Source organism: Mus musculus, chromosome 8 (genome assembly GCF_000001635.26).
Source record: "Mus musculus strain C57BL/6J chromosome 8, GRCm38.p6 C57BL/6J".
NCBI lineage: Eukaryota > Metazoa > Chordata > Mammalia > Rodentia > Muridae > Mus > Mus musculus.
In genome coordinates this window covers 70,259,427-70,280,285 of record NC_000074.6, presented here as the reverse complement: position 1 = coordinate 70,280,285, position 20,859 = coordinate 70,259,427, and the positions used below count along the sequence as shown (strand labels likewise).

General features: G+C 50.6%; 1 protein-coding gene across 11 annotated transcripts in view; it reads right to left on the bottom strand.

The window, feature by feature from the left end:
- Positions 1-17,180: 17,180 nt before the first annotated feature.
- Sugp2 (SURP and G patch domain containing 2) overlaps positions 17,181-20,859 on the bottom strand; it is a 28,918-nt gene continuing 25,239 nt past the window's right edge. For 6 of the 11 annotated variants that reach the window (XM_006509647.3, XM_006509648.2, XM_030243480.1 and 3 more), the window contains 3 exons: positions 20,467-20,603; positions 18,969-19,817; positions 17,181-17,415 (listed from right to left, as the gene is read on the bottom strand). Coding sequence is in view for 6 of the 11 variants with exons in the window: in XM_030243480.1 (XP_030099340.1) it covers positions 19,697-19,817; positions 20,467-20,603 (258 nt within the window). In the remaining 5 variants the exon portion in view is untranslated. Of the gene's footprint in view, positions 17,416-18,968; positions 19,818-20,466; positions 20,604-20,859 lie in introns of those variants that run through there. The other 5 variants (NR_165051.1, NR_165052.1, XM_006509650.2 and 2 more) reach the window with 3 other exon arrangements.

The window sequence follows — 20,859 nt, the reverse complement described above, 5'->3', positions numbered from 1 at the left end:
CTCTGAGCCATCTTGACAGCCCCACTGTTCCCCTCTTATGAAGCTTTGTCCCAGCACCTACAGCAAGCCAACCTGGCACAAATCTCTTCCTTAGAAAACAGGTCTCCTAACATTGGACTCACTCTGTAGACCAGGCTGGCCTCAAACTCAGAGATCCTACTGCCTCTGCCTCCCAAGTGCTGGTGTGCCACCACCTGGTCACAATTAAATTTTTAAATAAAAATAATTTCTTAGCTAGGTGGTGGTGGCACATGCCTTTAATCCCAGCACTTGGAAGACAGGCAGTGGGAGCTCTGTGAGTTTGAGGCTAGTCCAGTCTATAGAGTAAGTTCCATCACAGTCAGAAGAGATACATAGTAAGACCCTGTCTCAAAATGTAATTAGTTTAATTTAATTTTTAAATGGGTACAACCTTGTGTGGAACTCACAAGCTTTCTCTTCTCTGGTCTGAAAGGCCAGATTTCAGACCCTTTCCTCCTTGAAAACTCCTAGTCATCTCTCAGAAGCCTGCTTCCAACACCTTCATTTCCAAGGAGTTCTTTCTTTCTTTTCTGTGTCAAGTCTGACCCCAGGAGGTGTCTCTGTGCAACTCTTGACTGCCCAGTCTGAGTGTGCTCCGATAGCATAGGGCAGGCCCGTGGCAGCTGTGGGGAAGGTGGAGTGTGTTAGTGATTTCACAAACTTGGGACTTCTCTCTCAGGCAGTCTGGTTCAGTGACAGGATGCAGGAAGCTGTGGAGCCCAGCCTGCTCACACAAGAAAAGAGCCAGAGGGAGCAGAGGGACCACATGCAGGAGCAAGAAGAGGCGGTGCTGGACCGAACTTGTTCCCACAGATCTAATTATCCTCATTTACCACATGTGCTGATGGCCTCCTGAGAGCCAGGTGGCCGGTGGGGCCGGCCCATTTTCAGGAGTAGGTCGCAGGATTATTTTTGGCTAATATGTCCTTGTAGGCTCTGATATCCGTGCCTGTGAAGGGCAGAAAGTGGGCCGGAGGAATGGCAGCCACTCTGGGAGGGACTCTGGGAATCTATCTGAGCCGGGATGAGAGAAGGCAGCCCAAGGGTCTTTGGCACCCAGGCAGTGGAACCTCGGAAGCTGAGGGGCAGCCAGCTTCACTGAGCAGTGGGCCTGAAAGAGTTTCTAAGGTAGCTTTGCTCATGCTCCTTATCCTAGCACTCAGGAGGCTGAGGCAAGGGCATTGCTGTGAGCTCAAAGCCAGCCTGAGCTACATAGAGAGTCCCTGCCACTAAACAAACAAACAAACAAACAAACAAACAATAATCAAACACAAACCACAACGTGACCTTGCAGGGCGCTCTGGAAAGGGGAGAGTGTCAGCTGGGCCTGGGTTTGAATCCTGACTCCCAGGGGGCTATCTGTGTGACCATCCATGAGTCCTAAAGTTGTCACTGCATTGAGAGATAGATAGGAGCAGAGGATACAGCACGTACAAAGTTCTCGAGGTAGGGACAACGTGGAAGCTGAAATGGCCAGAGGCCAGTAAGCCAGTAACCAGGAGTTGAGGAAGAACCCTGAGGAAAAGCTGCAGAGCTGAGCAGGGCCTTGCAGGGCCACGGGAGGTGTGTGGGTTTGTTCTGAGGGTACTAGGGAGCCATGGGAAACTTTGGAGTCAGAGACAGAGGGAGACGTGACCAGAAGTACAAGTGAGGCAGGGTTTCAACTCTGCATGCAGAGAATGCGGACTTGGGCAGCCCCTACCTTTCTCAGAGCCTCAGTTTCCCCATTCTGGGCAGAGTCTCCCCGATACACAGAGGCTGCACCTTGCTGGAAGTCCGTGCTGCTGGTCTTGCCTGGGCTCTTGCCTGCTCCCCACCTCCCACGATCCTTCTGCGGAGCAGCTGTGGGAACAGCGAGTGGGGAAGGAGGTTTGGAGGGGCTCCGGGGGCCGCGTTCCCGCTGCATGACAGCCCACGCGGGGCCTCTGGGCGCCGAATGTTTCCCCGGCAGCCTGGTGACTCAGCCTGGCAGCCTCCTGCCAGTCTGCAGAGGGACAGAGGGGGACTAGCCCCAGCTCCTACTGCCTCCAAGCAGGGCGGGTGACCCACAGCCTGCAGGAGTTTCCCCAGACCAGCCCCTCCAAAGAGACCCATGTTCCAGTTCTCCGGCTCCAGACCTAACTAAGGCTTCCCGGGGCCTCAGAGAGGTGACCAAACTATTTGCCTGTGGTCCAAGCAAGACAAGAAGAACCCCTAAGCCCCGCCTTCCACGAAATGCCCCCCCCCTTCCCCAAGTCCCTTCCATGACCTCTCCTGGCCTTTGTTTTTGTGGTTCGGTTCTTGCTGTTTGCTTTTAAAAAGATTTTAAAATATGTATTTATTTAATTTGAGGGTGGGGTGTGCACTGCTGACATGCTGCGTAGGGTCTGTGGAGGGCAGAGAGCAACAGGAACAAGAGTCCCTTCTGTCCTTCCAGCACACAGGCTGCGGACTCAGAGTCAGGTCGTGGAATCCAGGCAAGCTCCTTCACCTGCTGGACACCTGGCCTCCCCATGGCTGGTATTGTGGAACAGCCTCAGTCTGTCTGGGACTTAGGATGCTCCTGTCCCAACCTCCAAAGTGTTGGGATGACAGGTATGCCCCCAAGCAAGGGCAGAAAGGGGAGAGAGAAGGAAAAGGGGGAGGCAGGAAAGGAAGAAGGAAGGTGGGGAGGAAAGTGCATGTGGCCCTGTGTGTGTGTGTGCTTGTGTGTGCATGTGTGTGTGCTTGTGTGTGTGTGCATGTGTGTGTGTGCTTGTGTGTATGCATGCGTATGTGTGTGTGTGTGCTTGTGTGTGTGCGTGTGAGTGCATGTGCACGTGTGTGCGTATGTATGTGTGTGCTTGTGTGTGTGCGCATGAGTGTGTGCATGCATGTGTGTGTGTGCTTGTGTGTGTGCGTGTGAGTGCATGTGCACGTGTATGCGTATGTATGTGTGTGCTTGTGTGTGTGCATGAGTGTGTGCATGCATGTGTGTGTGTGCATGAGTGTGTGCATGCATGTGTGTGTGTGCTTGTGTGTGTGCATGTGCGTGCGTGCGTGTGTATGTGTGTCCTGAGGTAGAAAGTGCTTTAGCATAGAGTGAGTAACTGGGGCCATGTGGATCAAGCGGTCCTGGATGAGCCATTGAAGGAGATTGAGCAGAAGAGGTCTCCCATCTTCCCTTCCATGCTCAGATCAGAATCCTTGACACATTTCCTGAGGAACAGGCATCATAGGCCTTGAGGAGACAGGGCCTCATGCAGCCCAGACTGGCCTTTACCTCACAAAGATCCTCCTGCTTCTGCCTCCTGAGTACTGGGAATAAAGGCATAGGCCACCACTACCCCAGATAGTAGCTATTTTGAGACAGAGTCTCATGTAGCCCAGGCTGGCCATAAACTTCATAGGTCAACTGGTCCTCCTGCCGCCACCATCCCTGTGGAGTGAGCGACAGGGCCCACCACGCCCAGCTTCTGTTATTTTTCCATTTCCATAGGTGGGAATGAGCAACCCAGGGCCTGTAGCAGAGGACATGAGCTTTGTTCTTCAGGGATGAGCTCTGGGTCTTACTTCCCTCCTACCCTGACAGGAAGCCCATCCCTGGAGCCCTCTTCCTGCACTCTGCCTTCCTATATCCAAGGGGCCCTTGGGTCTTATCACTGAGTCCCAGCCACAGTAGCAGGAAAGACACCTGTTTCCGGAGTAGAAGGGAGCCAGTCCCTGTGCTGCAGCAAGGGGGTCACTGAGGGGAGGGAAAATGAGTCCCACATTAGGTACCTACTATTTGCACAAGGAGACACACATGTACCACCAGGGCTCTGGATCTGAAGCTCCTTCTGTGGTCTGGTTAGGATGTGGACGGTTTGCTCTCCCAGCCTGAGAGCTTCCTGAGAGGGGGCTCCGCATGGAGCTTTGGGTTTGGTGAAAGGCAAATAACTTAGCAGGGTGTTTTAGAAATAGGGTTCTGGGTGCAGTGGACACATCCTAGCACCAAGGAGACCTGGGCAGGAGGATCAGGAGTTAAAGGGCCAGTCTTGGGTACTTACTAAGTTTCAGATCAGCCTGGAGTACATTAAACCTTGCCTATAAATAAAGTTAAATACTGGGACCTTTAATCCCAGCATTTGGAACACAGAGGAGAGCATATCTGTGCTACTTTAAGGGATAGGGAGTTACAGGCCATCCAGCGCTACATAGTGAGACCCTGTCTCAATGAATTCATGAATACATGTTGACTTTGAGGCCTGGCTCAGAGGCGGGCACTTAGTGAGAATATGCTTGCCTAAGTTCCATCCTAAGGACTAAACAGAAAAAGTATTAAGAGTAAATTGCCATCCAAACACTAAAAACTAAGAACGAGTCCAGAAACCTGCCAGAGGGTAGAGATTCTGCCTCAGCCTCTTACATCTGGAGAAACGGCTGGGAGAGAGCTGTGGGCATGCCCAACAGCAGAAGGACCACTGGGAACATCCAGGTCTCAAACAGAGAGGGGAGAGCCCTGGTGGAAGGTATTAGGGCTCAGCCTCCCTGTCATATCCTGAAGACCCCAAGAATGAGGAGTTCAGAGCTGGAGAGGCAGCTCAGTGGCTAGGAGCACTCACTGCTCTCTGAGAGACCCTGAGTTTGGTTCCCAGCACCCTCTTGGCAGCTTCCACCCATTGTAACTCCAGTCCCAGGAGGATCCAACACCTTCTTCTGGCTACTATGGGCACTGCATGCATACACTGCACAGAAATATGCGCAGTTCAACATCAACACACATAAACTAGAAATAAAGGGGAAAATGAAACAACAAAAACAAGGTTGAAAGTGATTGATGTCAACCTGTGGTCTCCTGCACACATCTACACACATGCACACTCATGCACACACATGTAAACTTAAAAAATTAAAATTAGGGGGCTGGAGAAATGGCTCAGCAGTGAAGAGCACTGTCTGCTCTTCTGGAGGTCCTAAGTTCAATTCCCAGCAACCACATCGTGGCTCACAGCCATCTATAATGGGATCTGATGCCCTTTTCTTGTGTGCAGGTGTACATGCAGATAAAGCACACACACATACACACACATACATACATACATACATACATACATCTTTAAAAAAAGAGTACTCACTGTTTTTTTTTTAAGATTAAAATTAGAAGTTTTCTGGTACATGTTAGAGAAGGAATTCAAACACGAAGTGAATGTGCTGTTAAGAAGAACTTGGGCCGGGCAGTGGTGGCTCACGCCTTTAATCCCAGCACTTGGGAGGCAGAGGCAGGTGGATTTCTGAGTTCGAGGTCAGCCTGGTCTACAGAGTGAGTTCCAGAACAGCCAGGGCTATACGGAGAAACCTTGAAAAACGAAACAAAAGAAGAAGAAGGAGGAGGAGGAGGAGGAGGAGAGGGAGGAGGAGAAGGAGGAGGAGGAGAACAACAACAACAACAACAACAACAACACAACAACTCCGGTGGGGAGCTTCTGTGCCTGTGACGGGCCTGGACACAGGAGTGCCACTAAACTGAGAGAGAGGAAAAGTACACAGGAACCAAGCACATCCCAGGTAGAGGACATAGTGTGTGCAAAGGTCCTGAGGCAGGAAGCTGCTTTGAGTTCTCAAATAACAATGAAGGAGATGGAGTTGAAGCCCATATGACAGACAGTACTGGGGGAGGGGGTGCTGCCTAAAGCAAGGTTGATGGTTCTCTATTCAGGAAGCCACAGGTGAGTTTGGAGACTGAGAGGTTTGAATGAGAATGGTCCCCACAGGCTCATATACTTGAATGCTTGCTCTCCAGTTGGTGGAACTGTTTGGGATTAGGAGGTGTGGCCATGCTGGAGGAGGTGGTGAATCACTGTGGTGTGCTGTTGGAGGATGGTTTTGTGCTTTGTATAAAGGTTGTCTTTGTATTATTCAAATGCTGATTTTTGGACCAGGAGAGTTGAGTTACAGGCTGGATTTGGTATTGTTATTTTTATGAAACATTGTCTGTCTCAGTGTTTTGTAAACATTCTTCTCCACCACCTTTTGATTGGTTAATAAAGAGCTGAATCAGTTAATTAGCTGGGCAGAAGGGAGTAGGGCCTGACTTCTGACCTGTCAGGGAATTCCAGAGAGGGGAGAGGGGGAGATGGGGGAGGGAAGAGAAGGAAGAGAGGGAGAGGGAAATGGTGGGGGGGGGGAGTAGAGAAGCAAGAGGGGGAGAAGGGGAGAGAGAGAGAGAGGACAGGAAGGTGTGGAGAGACCATGAGGAATTGCCATGAGCAGGTTGCCAAGGAAGTCTCCATGAAGTCACACATGGACCAGAGCAAGCAAGGTAAGACTCGGGTGGAAGGTAAAGAATCATGTGGCCGGGAAACAGGCAGATTTAGAGTGTTAGAATAGCTCACACCCTACCCAGCTTAATAACATATCAGGTCTCTGTGTCTTTATTGAGGCTAAAATGGACTAGAGTGGGTGTAAAATCAGCTAGCAGTTATCTGCAGACAAGGGAGGGTGTACAACCTCCCCACAAGAATTACTATTACAGTGGGTTTGGGGATTTCAAAGCCCAGGCCAGGCTCAGTCTCCCCCAACCTGACTCTTATTTTGACAGTAAGAGAATCAGCTGTCAGCCTCGGCTCCTGCTCCAGCACCATGCCTGCCTGTCTGCCTGCCTGCTGCCATGTTCCCTGCCATGATGGTCATGGACTCACCCTTTAGACTCTAATCCACATTGGTCATGGTGTTCCATTGCAGCAACAGAACAGTGACTAAGATGAGTTTGAAAGTTCTAGAATGTTTCTCACAGCTGCTGCAGGAAGAAGGGCACTGGTAATGATACTGTCAGGGATGCCAAGCATGAGCTGGGCAGTATCTATGGACGGAGATGGCTCACTTAGGGGCAGGCATAGAAAGCTGGTCAAGTGGAAGAATGTTCTAGAGACTGATGGAGCAGTTTAGGGAAGATGGGATTGTCTGAGGCCTGATCTGGCTGATCTTGGGGATGGACCATTTGGAGTGAGGCCTGAGAACTAGGGAGCACTCACAGTCCAGCGGATTCCTTTCTCAGGAACATTCCAGCTGGACAAGGCTTTGTGCCCACAGGGCCACCATGGCCTTGTCCCTGGAAGGCTACGTCAGAGCTTCCAGAGAGAGGACTGGTAACCACACCCACTTCCTCCTAGCCTTGCCGTTTTGCTTACTAAGCAAAGCTCCTTCAGACAGCCTAGAGGGCATACCCAGGACAGGTGGGGTCCTGCAGAGTCATGGTGACATGGGATGAGTCAGGAGGACATGGGCTAGAATCTGTGCTGGAAGGTTCTGGAAAGAGGCTGTGCCTTACAGAGAGCCTTCTGAAAGACTGACACCCTGACTGGAACTCTCTGAGGTTGTGGAGACCTGGGGCTGCGGGCTCAGTGCCTAGTTACACTTTACCTTGGCTGTGCTTAGTCCCTTAGCCGCCATTCCTTGACCACAGTTGTGTCCAGGCTAATGTCTTTGTTAACTATCAGGGGAACCTCTTGGTATGAATTAAATTAGCAAATCCCCAAGCCCCACCCATCAAAGGCTACAATGGCTAGCAAGTATCAGGCCTGTAGCTGAAGTTCTCATTCTGCTGTGACCCACCAGCCTCTGATACACCGATGCATTTGAAAAGTGTCTTGATTAATGATTTCCTTTGTCCTGTTACTATAAATAGTTCAATACTGTTACCACATTGGAACATGAAATATGGGGTAACCTGAATCTGTGTTCCTGGGCCTTGGTCACACAGTTGGTTCCAGAACAAACTCTTATCCCCTTTGAGGTGACAGTTGTCCTTTTGTATTAGCAAGTCCTGGCAGTTCCTGGCTCACTGGGGGGATGGGGTGGGGGCTTGTTCTGGATCAACTAGATACTGCCTGGGACCCAGTGACCCTTGCCTGGGCTCCTACCTCCACCCCACACACATTCATATTCACTGAGATGTCCTTAGGAAATGATCCTCAGGTCCCAGGGTGAAGGCGGGGCCGCGGGGGAGGGGAGTGGGGTGGGGGAAGAAGTTTGCTCTGTGAGGAGATAGAACCCAGGCCGGAGTGTGCCAGGGCAGCATTTGGCTAACTGGGCCCAGCCTCTCTGCTTTGCTTTTATTTTTGTGTTTCAAATCAAACACTGAAAAGAAGCTGGGTGTGGAGGTACAGCCAAGTCCCAGAAAGGATGGTTGTCTACCCAGGGCCCATCCCTGACACAGCTCAAGTGTCAGAATACTACCCTTTCCTTATTGGTCAAGGGTTTCATGTAGCCAGGCTGGCCTCCAGCTCACTATGGTGGTCTGAATAAAAGAAGCCCCCCATAGGCTCATGCCCTCTTTGAAAGGATTAGGTGGTTTAGGAGGTGTGGCCTTGTTAGAGGACCTGGAGTTTACTAGAATGAGGAGTGCCCACATGAGTCAACATATGAGGATGCGGAGCTCCTAGTTTTCTGCAGTGCCCTTCTGCAAGAGTCCATTGCTCACCCATCCATCACAGCCCTCACCCACCCATGTCTCCCTCACTCATCTACTCCATTTGTCTATTGTGGTGGTTTGAAAGCAAATGGCTCCCATAGGCCCACAGGGAGTGGCACTATTAGGGTGTGTGGCCTTGTTGGAGGAAGTGTGTCATTGGTTTAGCTTTGAGGTTTCAGAAGCTCCAGCTGGGCCTAGTGGCTCTGTCTGCCTGCTGCCTACAGCTCAGGATAGAGCTCTCAGCTCCTTCTCTGGCACCATGTCTGCCTACACGCTGCCATGCTTCCTCATGATGATAATGGACTGAAGCTCTGAAGCCCCAGCTAAATGTTCTCCTTTGTAAGAGTTGCTGTGGTCAGTGTCTCTTCACAGCAATGAGACCCTAAGGCATTCCTTCACACTCTCTAATTTGCACAACCATTACTCATTCACGCATTCTCCACTAATTCCTTTATTCATCTACTCGTTCATTCACTAGTTCACTCTTCAGGTCACTGGTCATTCCTTGATGGCTACTGATGAAGCTGAGGGTGATCACACCTCAGGTGTGACCTAAGGCCTTGCCACCACCTAGCACCTCCCCTCTGAGACAGGGCCTCACTATGACTATGGCATGTCTGTCACAGCCAGCAGACAGAACCTGGCTGCCTGAACATTCCAGAAAGGAGACAGTCCTCACTAACATGTGCAGTCAGTGTGTCTTCATCCCCCACCGGTGGCTTCTGTCTTTCCACACACTCTGGGGAGGAATGGCAAGGATGACAGTCACAGGCCAGAGGAAAGTATGGACTCTCCAGAGGCCACCGCTGCAGAAAGGTCACAGCATGGAGGAGAGGCCCTTTCCCAGTTGCTTGTGTAGCAAGTGTGCATTAGCTCTTGCATGTTCTTGGCCATTGGTTCTCAACCTCAAAAGACCACTGGAAACTACAGATATTGACACTATGAAGCAAAATAGTAGCAAAATTACATGTAGTGGCAATGAATATTCTTTTTTTTTTTTCTTTTGAGACAGGGTTTCTCTGTGTAGTCCTGGCTATCCTGGAACTCACTCTGTAGACCAGGCTGGCCTCAAACTCAGAGATCTACTGCCTCTGCCTTCCAAGTGCTGGGATTAAAGGCATGCGCCACCACTGTCAGGCATGAAATACTTTTTAAGGTTTCTACATATTATTTATGAATTAATAGGAAACATTGCAGACCAATGTGTCTTAATCCTTCCCTCCTCCTCTCTTCATCTTGGTTCATCTGGAATACAGCTTTGGAAGTAACTCTCTTTGCTTTGCTGACAACACACAGCCAGTCTCAGAGGTTGTTCTTCAAATGCTTTTTTTTTTTTTTTTTTTTTTGGTGAGCCATTTCAAATACCTTTTGGAGAAAGGCACCTCGGAAGTGACAATGACCTTGCTCTGCTTGATGGTCACAACCCCTCCGCCAAGATGGCCAGCTTTCCCATTCACCTTGATTCTCTCCTGGAGGAACTGCTCAAAATTGGCAGCAAATGATGAGTTCAGTCAAGGGTGAACTTCAAACCTGCTTTTTTTTTTGACTCCCCCCCCCCTTCACCACAAGCTTTTTCACAGGTGCCATGGCGGCAGAGGATGCAGAAAGGAGGGGGGGGCACATAATTTTTAAGCTTGAGTGTCATCACAATATGGAGAATTATATTAAAGGGCGGAAGCATAGGAAGATTGGGGACCACTGCCCTAGGCCATCTGACGAGGGCTGAAAGTGTGGGGAGGACCTGCAGGGTCTATGCAGCACTGCCTTGCTCTAAGTTACAAAAGAGACCCAAGTATGTTTTGTTTTTGTTTTGAGACAGGGTTGATCTGTGAAGCCTTGGATGTCCTGGAATTCACTCTGTAGACCAGGCTGACCTCAGGCTCAGTAATCCGCCCCTGCCTCCTTTGTGCTGGGACTAAAGGTGTGCGCCACCACTGCTTAGAGTCTTCTGAACACACACACACACACAAAGTACAGCCTAGGCTCTGGAAGTGTCCAGAGGCTTAGAGCACTTGCTGCTCTTGTGGAGGGCCAGAGCTTGGCTCTCAGTACCCAAGCCACTTAACACTTACCTCCAGAGGACATGACCCCTCCTTATGGGCACACTCAGGTTGGGCTTCTGTCATATGCTCAAGACCTGCCCCCCCCACCCCCTCCGCACCAAGACCACAAAGCTCTTGCTCCATCCACTTCTATTCCTGAAGGCCCTCTGTGGTCCCATTCAGGAGATGCCCCAACTCTCATTTCCAGAACCCTTCGAGAACACATCCACTGAGGAACAAGTGTTCAACCTGCAAATCTGTGGGGGAACAATTCATGGTCAAATGTTTCTCACTTTTTCTGGGATTGGAGACTCTAGTGGAGGATCATATCGGAACTCATAGGCACTTGTCACTCGAGCTCCAGGGGATGTGGTACCCTCTCCTGGCCTCCTTGGGGGGATGGAGCGCCCTCTTCTGACCTCCTTGGGCATTGTACTCACTCCCACACAAAGACACAAATATATCTTTTAAAAACTCTCAGGTGTGGTGGGAAGGAATTCACACCCCTGACAGCCTCGATTATTTTCATCACAAGACCTTTGCACGAGCTGTTTCCTTCACCTGCTGTGCTCCTGCTCTGGGTCCTCCTTCCAGGCCTCAGAGTCTTGTTTTTCTCCCACTCTCCCACTCCTTGTACTGTGGAGGTATCCTTTAAATAAACCCTGCAGCTTCTAATTTCATTGTGGTCTCCGATGTGGGGTGGGAACCAGTGTGCTCCTTAAATATGTGGTGAGAGGAACTGTGTCTGTCTTTCACCCGCTGGCACAGGAAGACAGCGTTCAGTTCAAATCAGAGGCTTTTCTCTCAGTGTACCACAGCTGCTTCCTAAACATAAGCTGGCGGTTGTAGTTCCTTCAGCATGTTCGCCTGGCACCGTTGTCACACTTCCTGTTTGCCTTCTTCCTTGGCTCCTCTTGGAGCTGTGCAGGCACTCTCCTTCCCACATGGTCCAGGCTGGGGAGTGGACAGCACCCATACCACCCACACAAGGATCTTCTTGATCTAAGGGCATGCAGGTTACTGAAAGCTTCTCTGGGAAGCTGGGTGTGGTGGTACATGGCTGCCATCCCAGAGGAGACAGGGTTGGAACTCAAGGCTGTACATGTAGGAGACTCTAAGATAAGCCAAGGGGCCTCTGTGAACAGCGCTTGCCTAGTATGTGAGAGGCCCTGGGCTCTAGGCACAGCATGCCCAAACCACTCCAATCAGAGGCCTAGTCCCAGGGCTTTAATTGCTCCAGGACTCTCGTGGTGAGAGGCCTTTTGTCAAAACCATCCCAAGACCAAGTATCTCAGCCTTGTCTGCCTAGACTCCTGCTGAGCCTTCATCTGTCAATGGGCAAACCAGCAAATCCCACAGACCAAAGGAGGCGAGCTCAGTCCCCTTTGAACACTAAACACCAGAGAGTAACTTGTATGGGACTTTCCTCCTCTCCTAACGACCCCTCCGCTTCTTTTTTGGACAGTATCTCAGTGTGTAGCCTAGACTGGACTCAGACACTAAGATTGAAGGTGTTGACACTCACCTTCATTGTTGGGGGTGTCACTAGAGCTAGGTCTGAATTTCTGGCCTCTTGTGATCTTCTTGTCTCAGTCTGTTCTTATTTGTACAGTGTCAGGCCCAGAAGGAACTCAGGATAAATGGCTAACTGTGGTGCCTACTGGCATACCAACGCGTCTGCTGGCTTCCAGGCTCACTCAGGTCCCCCTCAGCTCTTCGCTTAGGTTTTCCCAACCCTAAGCTTCTTCAGCTCAAGGGCTTCCCTTCCTCCTACTTCTCATTTCTATAGAACCCTGTTATTCCAGTCATGACCTCTGAGGGTCACCTTTGCCCACTCTCTCCTCTCTCCCACCCCAGTTCAGTCTGCTGACTGTGTTCCTTCTGTTACTCTGTGTCCTTACTCAGGACTGTCCCAGATGTCTTTAGCTGTACTCCTATCTACAATAAAAACCCTGCCCACAACCTTATCTTAGAGTGGCTATGTCCTCAGTTTATACATCTGGTGCTGAAACTCCCACTATTATAAATACAATGATAATACGTGAGATGGGGTGATGGTACACTCATGTCATTCCCGGCGTTTGGGAAGCTGAAGCAAGAGAATCACAGGTTCCAGGCCAGCCTGGGTTCCAGATAGACAGCTCCTGTTTTCATATCAATGAAAGGCAGACTGGAAATGAGTTTGCTGGGAGAGTGGCTGGAATCAGCCTAGGCAGAGTGGCTGGGATGCAGGGACCTTCCTTGTCCACAATTCATATTCAGAACCAGGAGGCTCCTGACCTCTGGGCCAGGATATTAACCCCCATTAAGTAGGAAGCACGGGAAAATATGCCCTGAAGAATTGAGCAATTCAGCTCTTCTTAGATCTGCTTCCTTGGTTGTAAAATGTGGACAGCTGTCAGGCCGATGGCCCCAGCTCCTGAGTCTGGGCCCCCAAGGTGGAAGGAAGGAGCAGTAGTGAGCAGAAGCCCATTCCTGCTTACTCGGTAACTGTGGGCAGCCCCTCCACTGACCATCAACGGGGGGCCCCTGCTACTCCACCAGGGGCTCAAGATCCTGCAGGGTCAGTCAGGGGCTTCTGGACTACAGGCCAGTGATGTCCGTGCAGGACTGTATGGACTGTAGGAAGGAGCAGGTGAGCCTGCTTCCCTTTCCCTCTGCCCATCGCCCCACTTCAGATAGTAGAAGGCTAGGGGTGGGATAAAGAGCTGGGCACTGGGGCAGGGTCCCTCAACTCTGGGATCCATTGCCAGAGGCTTGGCAAGAAGAGCCAAATGGATGCAAGAGGTGTGTTTCATGACAACCTGTGTATGCATGTGTACTATCACGTTATTCTACAATGTGTTAAGATACACATTTAACCCCACATTTAGGAGGCAGACGGAGTTCTGAGTTTGATGGTAGCTTGACTTCCAGGCCAGTGGTTTGGTGTAGTGAAACCTTGTTTCAAAAACTAAACCAAGAGTCTAGAGAGATGACTCAGTAATTAAGAGCAGTGGTTGCTCTTCTAGAGGACCAGGATTTGATCCCCAGAACCCACCTGGCAGCTCAGTATCAACTATAATTCTAGATATGGGGGTGGGGTGGGATGTCTGACAGCTTCTGGTTTCCTGGGACATGGCATGCCATGGTACACTTACATACAATTAGACATACAATAAAAATAGTCAGATGGTGGTGGCACACTTCCCAGTACAAGGAAGGCAGGGGCAGGTGATCTCTGCGAGTAGAGATCTCTGGGTTGGACACCTGATCTACAGAGTGTGTTCCAAGGCTCTGTGTGTGCCGGGCTACATAGAGAAACTGTCTGGAAGAACAAAAAAATTAAAAAAATAAAAAGTGTCACTGGCAGCTAGGCCATTGCTCAGCCGCAATATATAAATGTTTCCCTTAAGAATACTTTAAGGGTGCCAGACGTGGTGGTGCACGCCTTTAATCCCAGCACTTGGGAGGCAGAGACAGGCAGATTTCTGAGTTTGAGGCCAGCCTGGTCTACAAAGTGAGTTCCAGGACAGGGCTATACAGAGAAACCCTGACTCCAAACAAACAAACAAACACAAACAAAACACAACAAAACAAGAATACTTTAAGGGGCTGAGAATGATGGTGCACGTCTTCAATCCCAGTGCTCTGTGAGTTCAAGGCCAGTCTGGCCTACATACGGAGTTCCAGGACAAACAGGACAATAGACACTGCCTCAAGAATAACAACGAAAAACAAATACAAGCACAAGATTATTCTAAGGGACCAGAGGACTCAGTGGTTAAGAGCCCTGGCCACTCTTCCAGAAGATCAGGATTTGAGTCCCAGCAATTAGTGGTGACTGACAACTATCTGTAACTATGGTTCCAGGAGATTTGATGACTTGTTCTGGCCTCTGCAGGCACCAGGCATGCACATGGTATAGACATACATGTAGGCCCAGTATTTTAAATGATGGGCCAGTAGAGTGGGTAATGGTGCTCGCTGCTAAGCTGATAACCTGAGTGTAACCCGTCTCACATGGTCAGAGAGAACTGACCTCCCATCCCCCACACAGGCTGATGGCATACACAGCCACATTCACTCACCATGCATACATTACCTGCACCAGTTTTGTTTTTTTTTTAACGATTTATTTATTTAGCACTCGTACACTGTCCTGGTTTTCAGACACATCATAAGAGGGCATCAGATCTCATTACAGATGGTTGTGAGCCACCATGTGGTTGCTGGGAATTGAACTCAGGACCTCTGGAAGAGGAGCCAGTGCTCCTGATTGCTGAGCCACTGCGCTAGCCCACCAATTCTTTTTAGGGTTTCTCTGTGTAGCCCTGGCTGTCTTGGAACTCACTCTGTAGACCAGGCTGTCCTCGAACTCAGAAATCCACCTGCCTCTGCCTCCCGAGTGCTAGGATTAAAGGCATGTGCCACCATACCCAGCCCTGGCCACCAATTTTTAACTTAAAGATTTAAATTTCATGTTTATGGGTGTTTCACCTGCATGTATAACTGTACACTGTGTGTGTGTGTGCGGAGCCTGAGGCCAGAAAAAGGTGACAGATTCCCTGGAACTGGAGTTACAGTTGTGAGCTGCCATGTAGGTGCTGGGAACTGAACCCCAGTCTCTGGAAGACCCAGTGCTCTTAGCTACTGAGCCATTTCATTAATCCCAATAAATGAAATTAAAAAATATTTGTGACAATAAAATGGCTGTGAAAAATGGATCATACTTCCAAGTCCAGCAGTCTCCAACCTATTTTCTCTGCAGCAATGCATGTGGAGCACCCTGGAAGGACACAGGCTTCTGTGCTGCTCCACACTGCCATGCACTCCTAAGGAAACAGACTCAGAAACCCCTGGCTGTTCCATGTCGCTGGGCTCACGTGTGTCTGTCATTTTACTTTGTGGATGTAGAAGGGGACCCCTGTGCTCTATTCTGCATGCACCTGGCTTGTGTTGAATTGGGACCTCCATGTAGGGTCTACAATTTCCATGCTAAGTGACCCTCCTGCTTCAGTGCTCCAAGCAGTCATGACCATATGTGTGGCCACTCCACACAGCTTTTTCTCTGGGTTTTGTGTTACATATTTCAGTCTGTTGCTTAGTTACGTCCTCAGCCTCCCTGAACCTGGGAAGCTGAGTGAGGGAACAATCTCCTGCATGAGACATATTCAACTATCACATAGCCCTAAACTCTATGTCAACTTGACAAGGGCTGGGGTCATCTCAATGGAGGGAATGCCTCCATAAGATTGGGCTATAAGCAAGCCTGTAGGGCATTTTCTTATGATGGGGAGGGCCCAGCCATCCCTGGGCTGATGGTCCTGAGTTCTGTAAGAAAGCAGGCTGAGTACTCAATATGGAGCAAACCAGTAAGCAGCACCCTCCAAGGCCTCTACATTAGTTCCTGCCTCTGGGTTCCTGCCTCTGGGTTCCTGCCCTGTGTGAGTTCTTGTCCTGATCTTCAATGATGGTGATATGGAAGTGTAAATCAGATAAACCCTTTTCTCCCAAACACTAAGACACAGGGGACATTTTACCTTCTGATGGCTCTTTACAATTTGCCAGAGGAAACTGAGAACAAAGGTCAAAGATTAAATGGTAAGCCCCCCAAGCCTCCCCTCCCCCGTGGTTAGAGACTCTGCCCTGGGTCTACATGGCCCCCACAATGGCTGTGCTGAGGAGAATCGGGTGGGTGGAAACAGGAGACAGGGTGCCAGGTGGCAGGGCTTGGCTGGCCACCATCATGGTCAAAATTCCTCTAGGATAAAGCAGAGGAGGTGAAGCTTCTGAAGGGCCCTGTGCTGCTGGTCTCTAGGCCACCCCCAGGGTTTTTCCTGAGTGCAGCATCACCCGTCCTGGGAACCATGCTCAGCCTGGTATCCTTACTACCCTCCTGCTGAGGGACAGGGACAGGGAAGTACTGGTAAAAAAAGCTAGAGGCAAAGGCTCCTTAGGGAACAAAATCACGTCTAAGGCCCCAGTATTCAGTGCTCTTGCCCCAGGTAGGGACAAGGCAGGTAAGCCAAGGCCAGCCATTCTCTCAGAGACTATGTCTGGTGACAGACCCATGATCCCAGGACTCTAGAAGATGAGGCAGAAGATCTTGAATTCAAGACCAGCTTGGGTCACAGAAGGCACCTATAGGACAAATCTACTCATTAGAGGCTAAAATGGACATGGGGATACTTGATCATCATGTAAAGGAAAGAGCCTATCATTAGGCTTGGGAGAGGATCTGTCAAAGTCAAGGGGTTGATGTCATTGGTCCTGGAAGACCTCTATTTCAGGGACTGGTGACACTGTCATCAGGCTGGGGGCGACTCATGAGGGCTAGAGATGTCTAGGGACACTTGTCATTGGATCTGGGTTGATGGACTGCTGTCTGGTCAGGCCTGGGGATGTCTGTAGTCAGGGCTGGACTCTGGGAATACCAGTCATCAGGGCTCAGATCCCATTTTGGACCATTAGACACCTGTCAGGCCTAGGTGTGCACTACCTTTCATGTCCTCCTCACAGGACTCACATGTTTGAGACAGTTTCACTCTATGGCTCAGAATATCCTGGAACTGAAAGCAATCCCCCCGCCTCAGTCTCCCTAGTGCTAAGATTATAGGCATGAGCTACCCTATCTGACTTATTTTCTCTTCTTCAATACAGACTATGATATAACCCAGGCTGGCTTCACCGTGAGTCCTCAGTGACGGCAGCACAGGAGCCGGGCAGCGGGTCTGCTCTTCATTTATTCCAAGCACTCAACACCGACAACACCATGACTTCTTAGATCCTTACAAACACAACTACATCCAAGAGGTGACATCACAAGTGTGTTCTAGGTTTTACCAGGTACAGAATCAACTTGCACGACGCACATCCAGGAACAGGAACAAACTGGAGCCAGGGCAGGCCAGGCCAGCACAACTTTTGGAATCCATGGTCCTTGTGGATGTGACCCTGGAACTAGAATGACAGGACAAACACTGTGACAGGAACAAGGTCACATGAGTATACATCAGGTGTCCTCCACAGCCCTGCCCCTAGAGCAGCTTGGCTGGAGAGCAAGGTGCCCCAGGAGGGCAAGGATGGCAAGGTGTGTGTGAGGAGCATCAAGATGGCTCACGTTGAGGGGCATAAGATATGTGCTCTCTCTCTCCCCACTATTCATCCTGTCTTGACAAGAGTGCCTAGGAATGTCATTCTCAACTTGGGGGGCTGCCTGACAGTCTCACCTTCCAGAGTCTTGGCACAAGGGCCATCTACCCACAATTCCTCAATCATCTTGAAGCCCCAATGGAGCAGCACAAATGCAGGTGGCTGGAGAGAAGCTGAAGATATGAAGTGAGCAGCACACCCAGGTCTGTGTGCTCCACTTATGGATGGGAACTCCTCTTAAGAGCCCACCATGGACCAGAGTCCCATTCCAACCCACAACCAACATGGAAGCTGCTAGAAGGTGAAAGAAAGACCTGAAGATGAAACTGCAGCCTGGTGTCCCTGACCTGTCATTTCCCACCCTGCAGATTTGTGTTCAAGAGTCAGACTGTGACCCACTGGCAGTGCAGCATCTCTATTGCTACAAAGACCCGTTAGTTGCCAAGACACCAGAAGAGAGTGAGGTGGTGTGAGCTGCAGCAGCTGTGAAGAAGGGCATGCTGGGAAACAGAAAGTAGAGCTAAGCTGAGAGGAGAGTTGAGTATCACTACAGCAAGATCCTCCTGCTGTGCTCATGGTTGACACCTGACCACCATGTCCCCAGCCCTGACATCAGCCTTTCCAGACTTCCACAGACTGATTTCAAATGCCCAGCACTGTGGTGGGGAGGCTGGGATGCATCGAGAGGATCTGTACCAAACAGGGGTAGCGGGCATGGGTGGAGTTGGGCTCCAAAGCAGACATCCATGGCAGCTGAGCCACACCATCCTTCCTGAGGCTTCAGAAAGACACTGTACATGGGAACTGCTGCAGCACCGTCGCACTGGCCTGCAGGGGCCACAGTGGAGGCTGCAAGTGCAAGTACTGGGGTTTCCTCAGAATGCACTTCCCAGGCACAGAAACAGGTGTGGTATAAGCCTCAACTATATTAAACTGGGGCTAAGCTTTTGAGAAGTCTCTCAAGACAGGGTCCTGCTACACAGCCAGGCAGAACTTTAACTTGTCCTAGATCCTAGATCCCCCTGCTTCAGCCTGCAAAGCTCTCAGAATTCTGTAGGAGCTGAGACATCATTGCTCAAAAGCAAGAATCCAGTGTTCCCTCTCCACTGGAGCCCGTCTGTTTCCAGATAAGCTCTGAAGACACAGCAGCACAGGGCTCTGGAAGGCAGGGCTTTGTGGAGAACTTAAAGAGGAGCCAGGCCCTGGGCACCAAGGCCGAGGAAGCACCCTACAAAGAGGAATAAGATGAAGGACAGAGTCAGAAGCAGGACAGACAAGGGTGCCTGAGTGGCTGCTGCTCTGCAGAGTGGCAAGGCCTGCTGGGACCTGACCTAGGGATGTGGAGCTGGCCGAGTACACACCGAGGCTCAGGCTGCAGGCGTCCGGGGCAGGGTGACGGGAAGGGCAAGGCTGCTTCGAGGCTTATCTCTGTCGCCAGTGGCTCTGATCTAGTTAAGAAGAGAATGGCTGTTCAGAACTGTGTATGAAGCATGACGGGTAAGAAGGTCAAGAACCAAGAATGAGGGCTGGCAACAGGAATCAGTGGGTCAGGGTGCTTGCTACCAAGCCTGAGGATCTGAGTTCACTCCCGGAGTCGCACATGGTAGAAGGAGAATTGACTCACAAGTTGTCCTTTGCTCTTCTTATGGGCACCGTAACACACCTGCTCACTCACATACACACAATACAAGTAAAAACAAAAAACCAAGAGTGAGAAGGATGAGGCCTATAGACCCCTCACAAAACAGCACTTGAGGCCCTCAGGAAGGAGTGTGGTGGCTGAGCAAGGCCACTCATCAAGTCTATCCTGTTTGGCCCCTGCAAGGAACTGTCATCTTCGAGAGAAACCTGGAGTAGAAACAGGTAAGGCCGAGGGTGGCCCAGTCCCATGACAGCATGCTCAAATCCAGGCAGAGGCACTGGAGGGAGGGTGGGAGGGCTGGGGCTAGTAAGCTACCCTTCTGTTGAGGAGCTTCCTCCCCTGCGTGCCTGAACAGGAGCATGTGGCACATGGCAGGAATGGCCCTCCTGCCTTACTCAGATTTTCTTTCTGGTAGCATCAGCTGCTGGTCTGCGTCCTGGCACACACCTATTTGCTGGCCCGCTTGTGTCTGTACATTTGCATCATGCGCTGGCGGAAGACGTCAAAGGTGTCTTCTTTCTGCTCAGGCCCATCAGCTCCCAGGCCCTCTCCTTCTGAAAGAGCACCCCTGCAGAGCAGAGGCGACAGTCAGAGCTCGGATCAGGAGTCAACTAGGGTGCACAGGGACATGGGACAGATATCCAGAGAGGAAATACAGTCACAGGGCTAGGGCATTGTTCAATGAGTGCTTGCCATGCGGTGAGGCCCAGAATTTTCTCCCTAGCACAACAAAAATTAAACAAGAAAAAGAAACCACTAGCTCATGGGAGCATGGCCTTTTGTGCTTGAGACAGTCTTTTCTGGAGTCCTATTTGGCCTGGAACTCACAATTTCCCTGCCTCTTCCCTGTCTTCCAGTATCACAGATAAGCTCTAGCTAGGCCTGATTGGAGCCCTCTGTGGGTTTGCAGCCTGATCACAACAGGCCACCTCACCCAGGTGTGTGTTGGTGCTGAGGGACACACCCTCTGGACATATGAAGAGGGGCGGAGGATTTGTGTCTGCATCCTTGCAGCCTGTAATGGCTTCCAGAAACACCTGTGCCATTACTAAATGTTGCTTAGATGTAAGAGTCAAGAAGCTGTTCAGAGGTCTATGTAGGAAGGAGCTGGTCACTCCTGTGCACCTAAGTGTGCAGCTAGTAAAAAAATGACCTAGCTGTATACTCTGTATAGCCCCAACCCAAGGCACCCCAGGCTTCCCCCAGCCATGCCATACACACTGACGGGCTCTCGGATGCCCTTCCCAAGGGAGCCCAGGCCATGGCCTTCCTTCCAGCCCATCTTCTGCAGCATCTGGAAGCCCACGTTCTTGTCTGTCAGTTTCTGCTGGGAAAACTCCATGTCCTTGGGTTTCTGAGGAGAGAAAGTCAGTGGGTAGACCACTCTGTTCCAGTGTATACTGGATCTCCAAGTGGTGTTCTAACCCTAGATGCCTGGAATGGTGAGCGCCACTCACCACCAGCTTCCCTCAAACATCCCTGGGGGTGGGACTTCTTGAGGCTAGGTCCCTTACCCCAGGGTTAGAACTAGCCAACAGGCTGTGGGGTGGCATGCTGCTGCCCTGTACTAAGACTATGAGAGAAACTCTGTGAGGAGGGTGGAGCCCAGG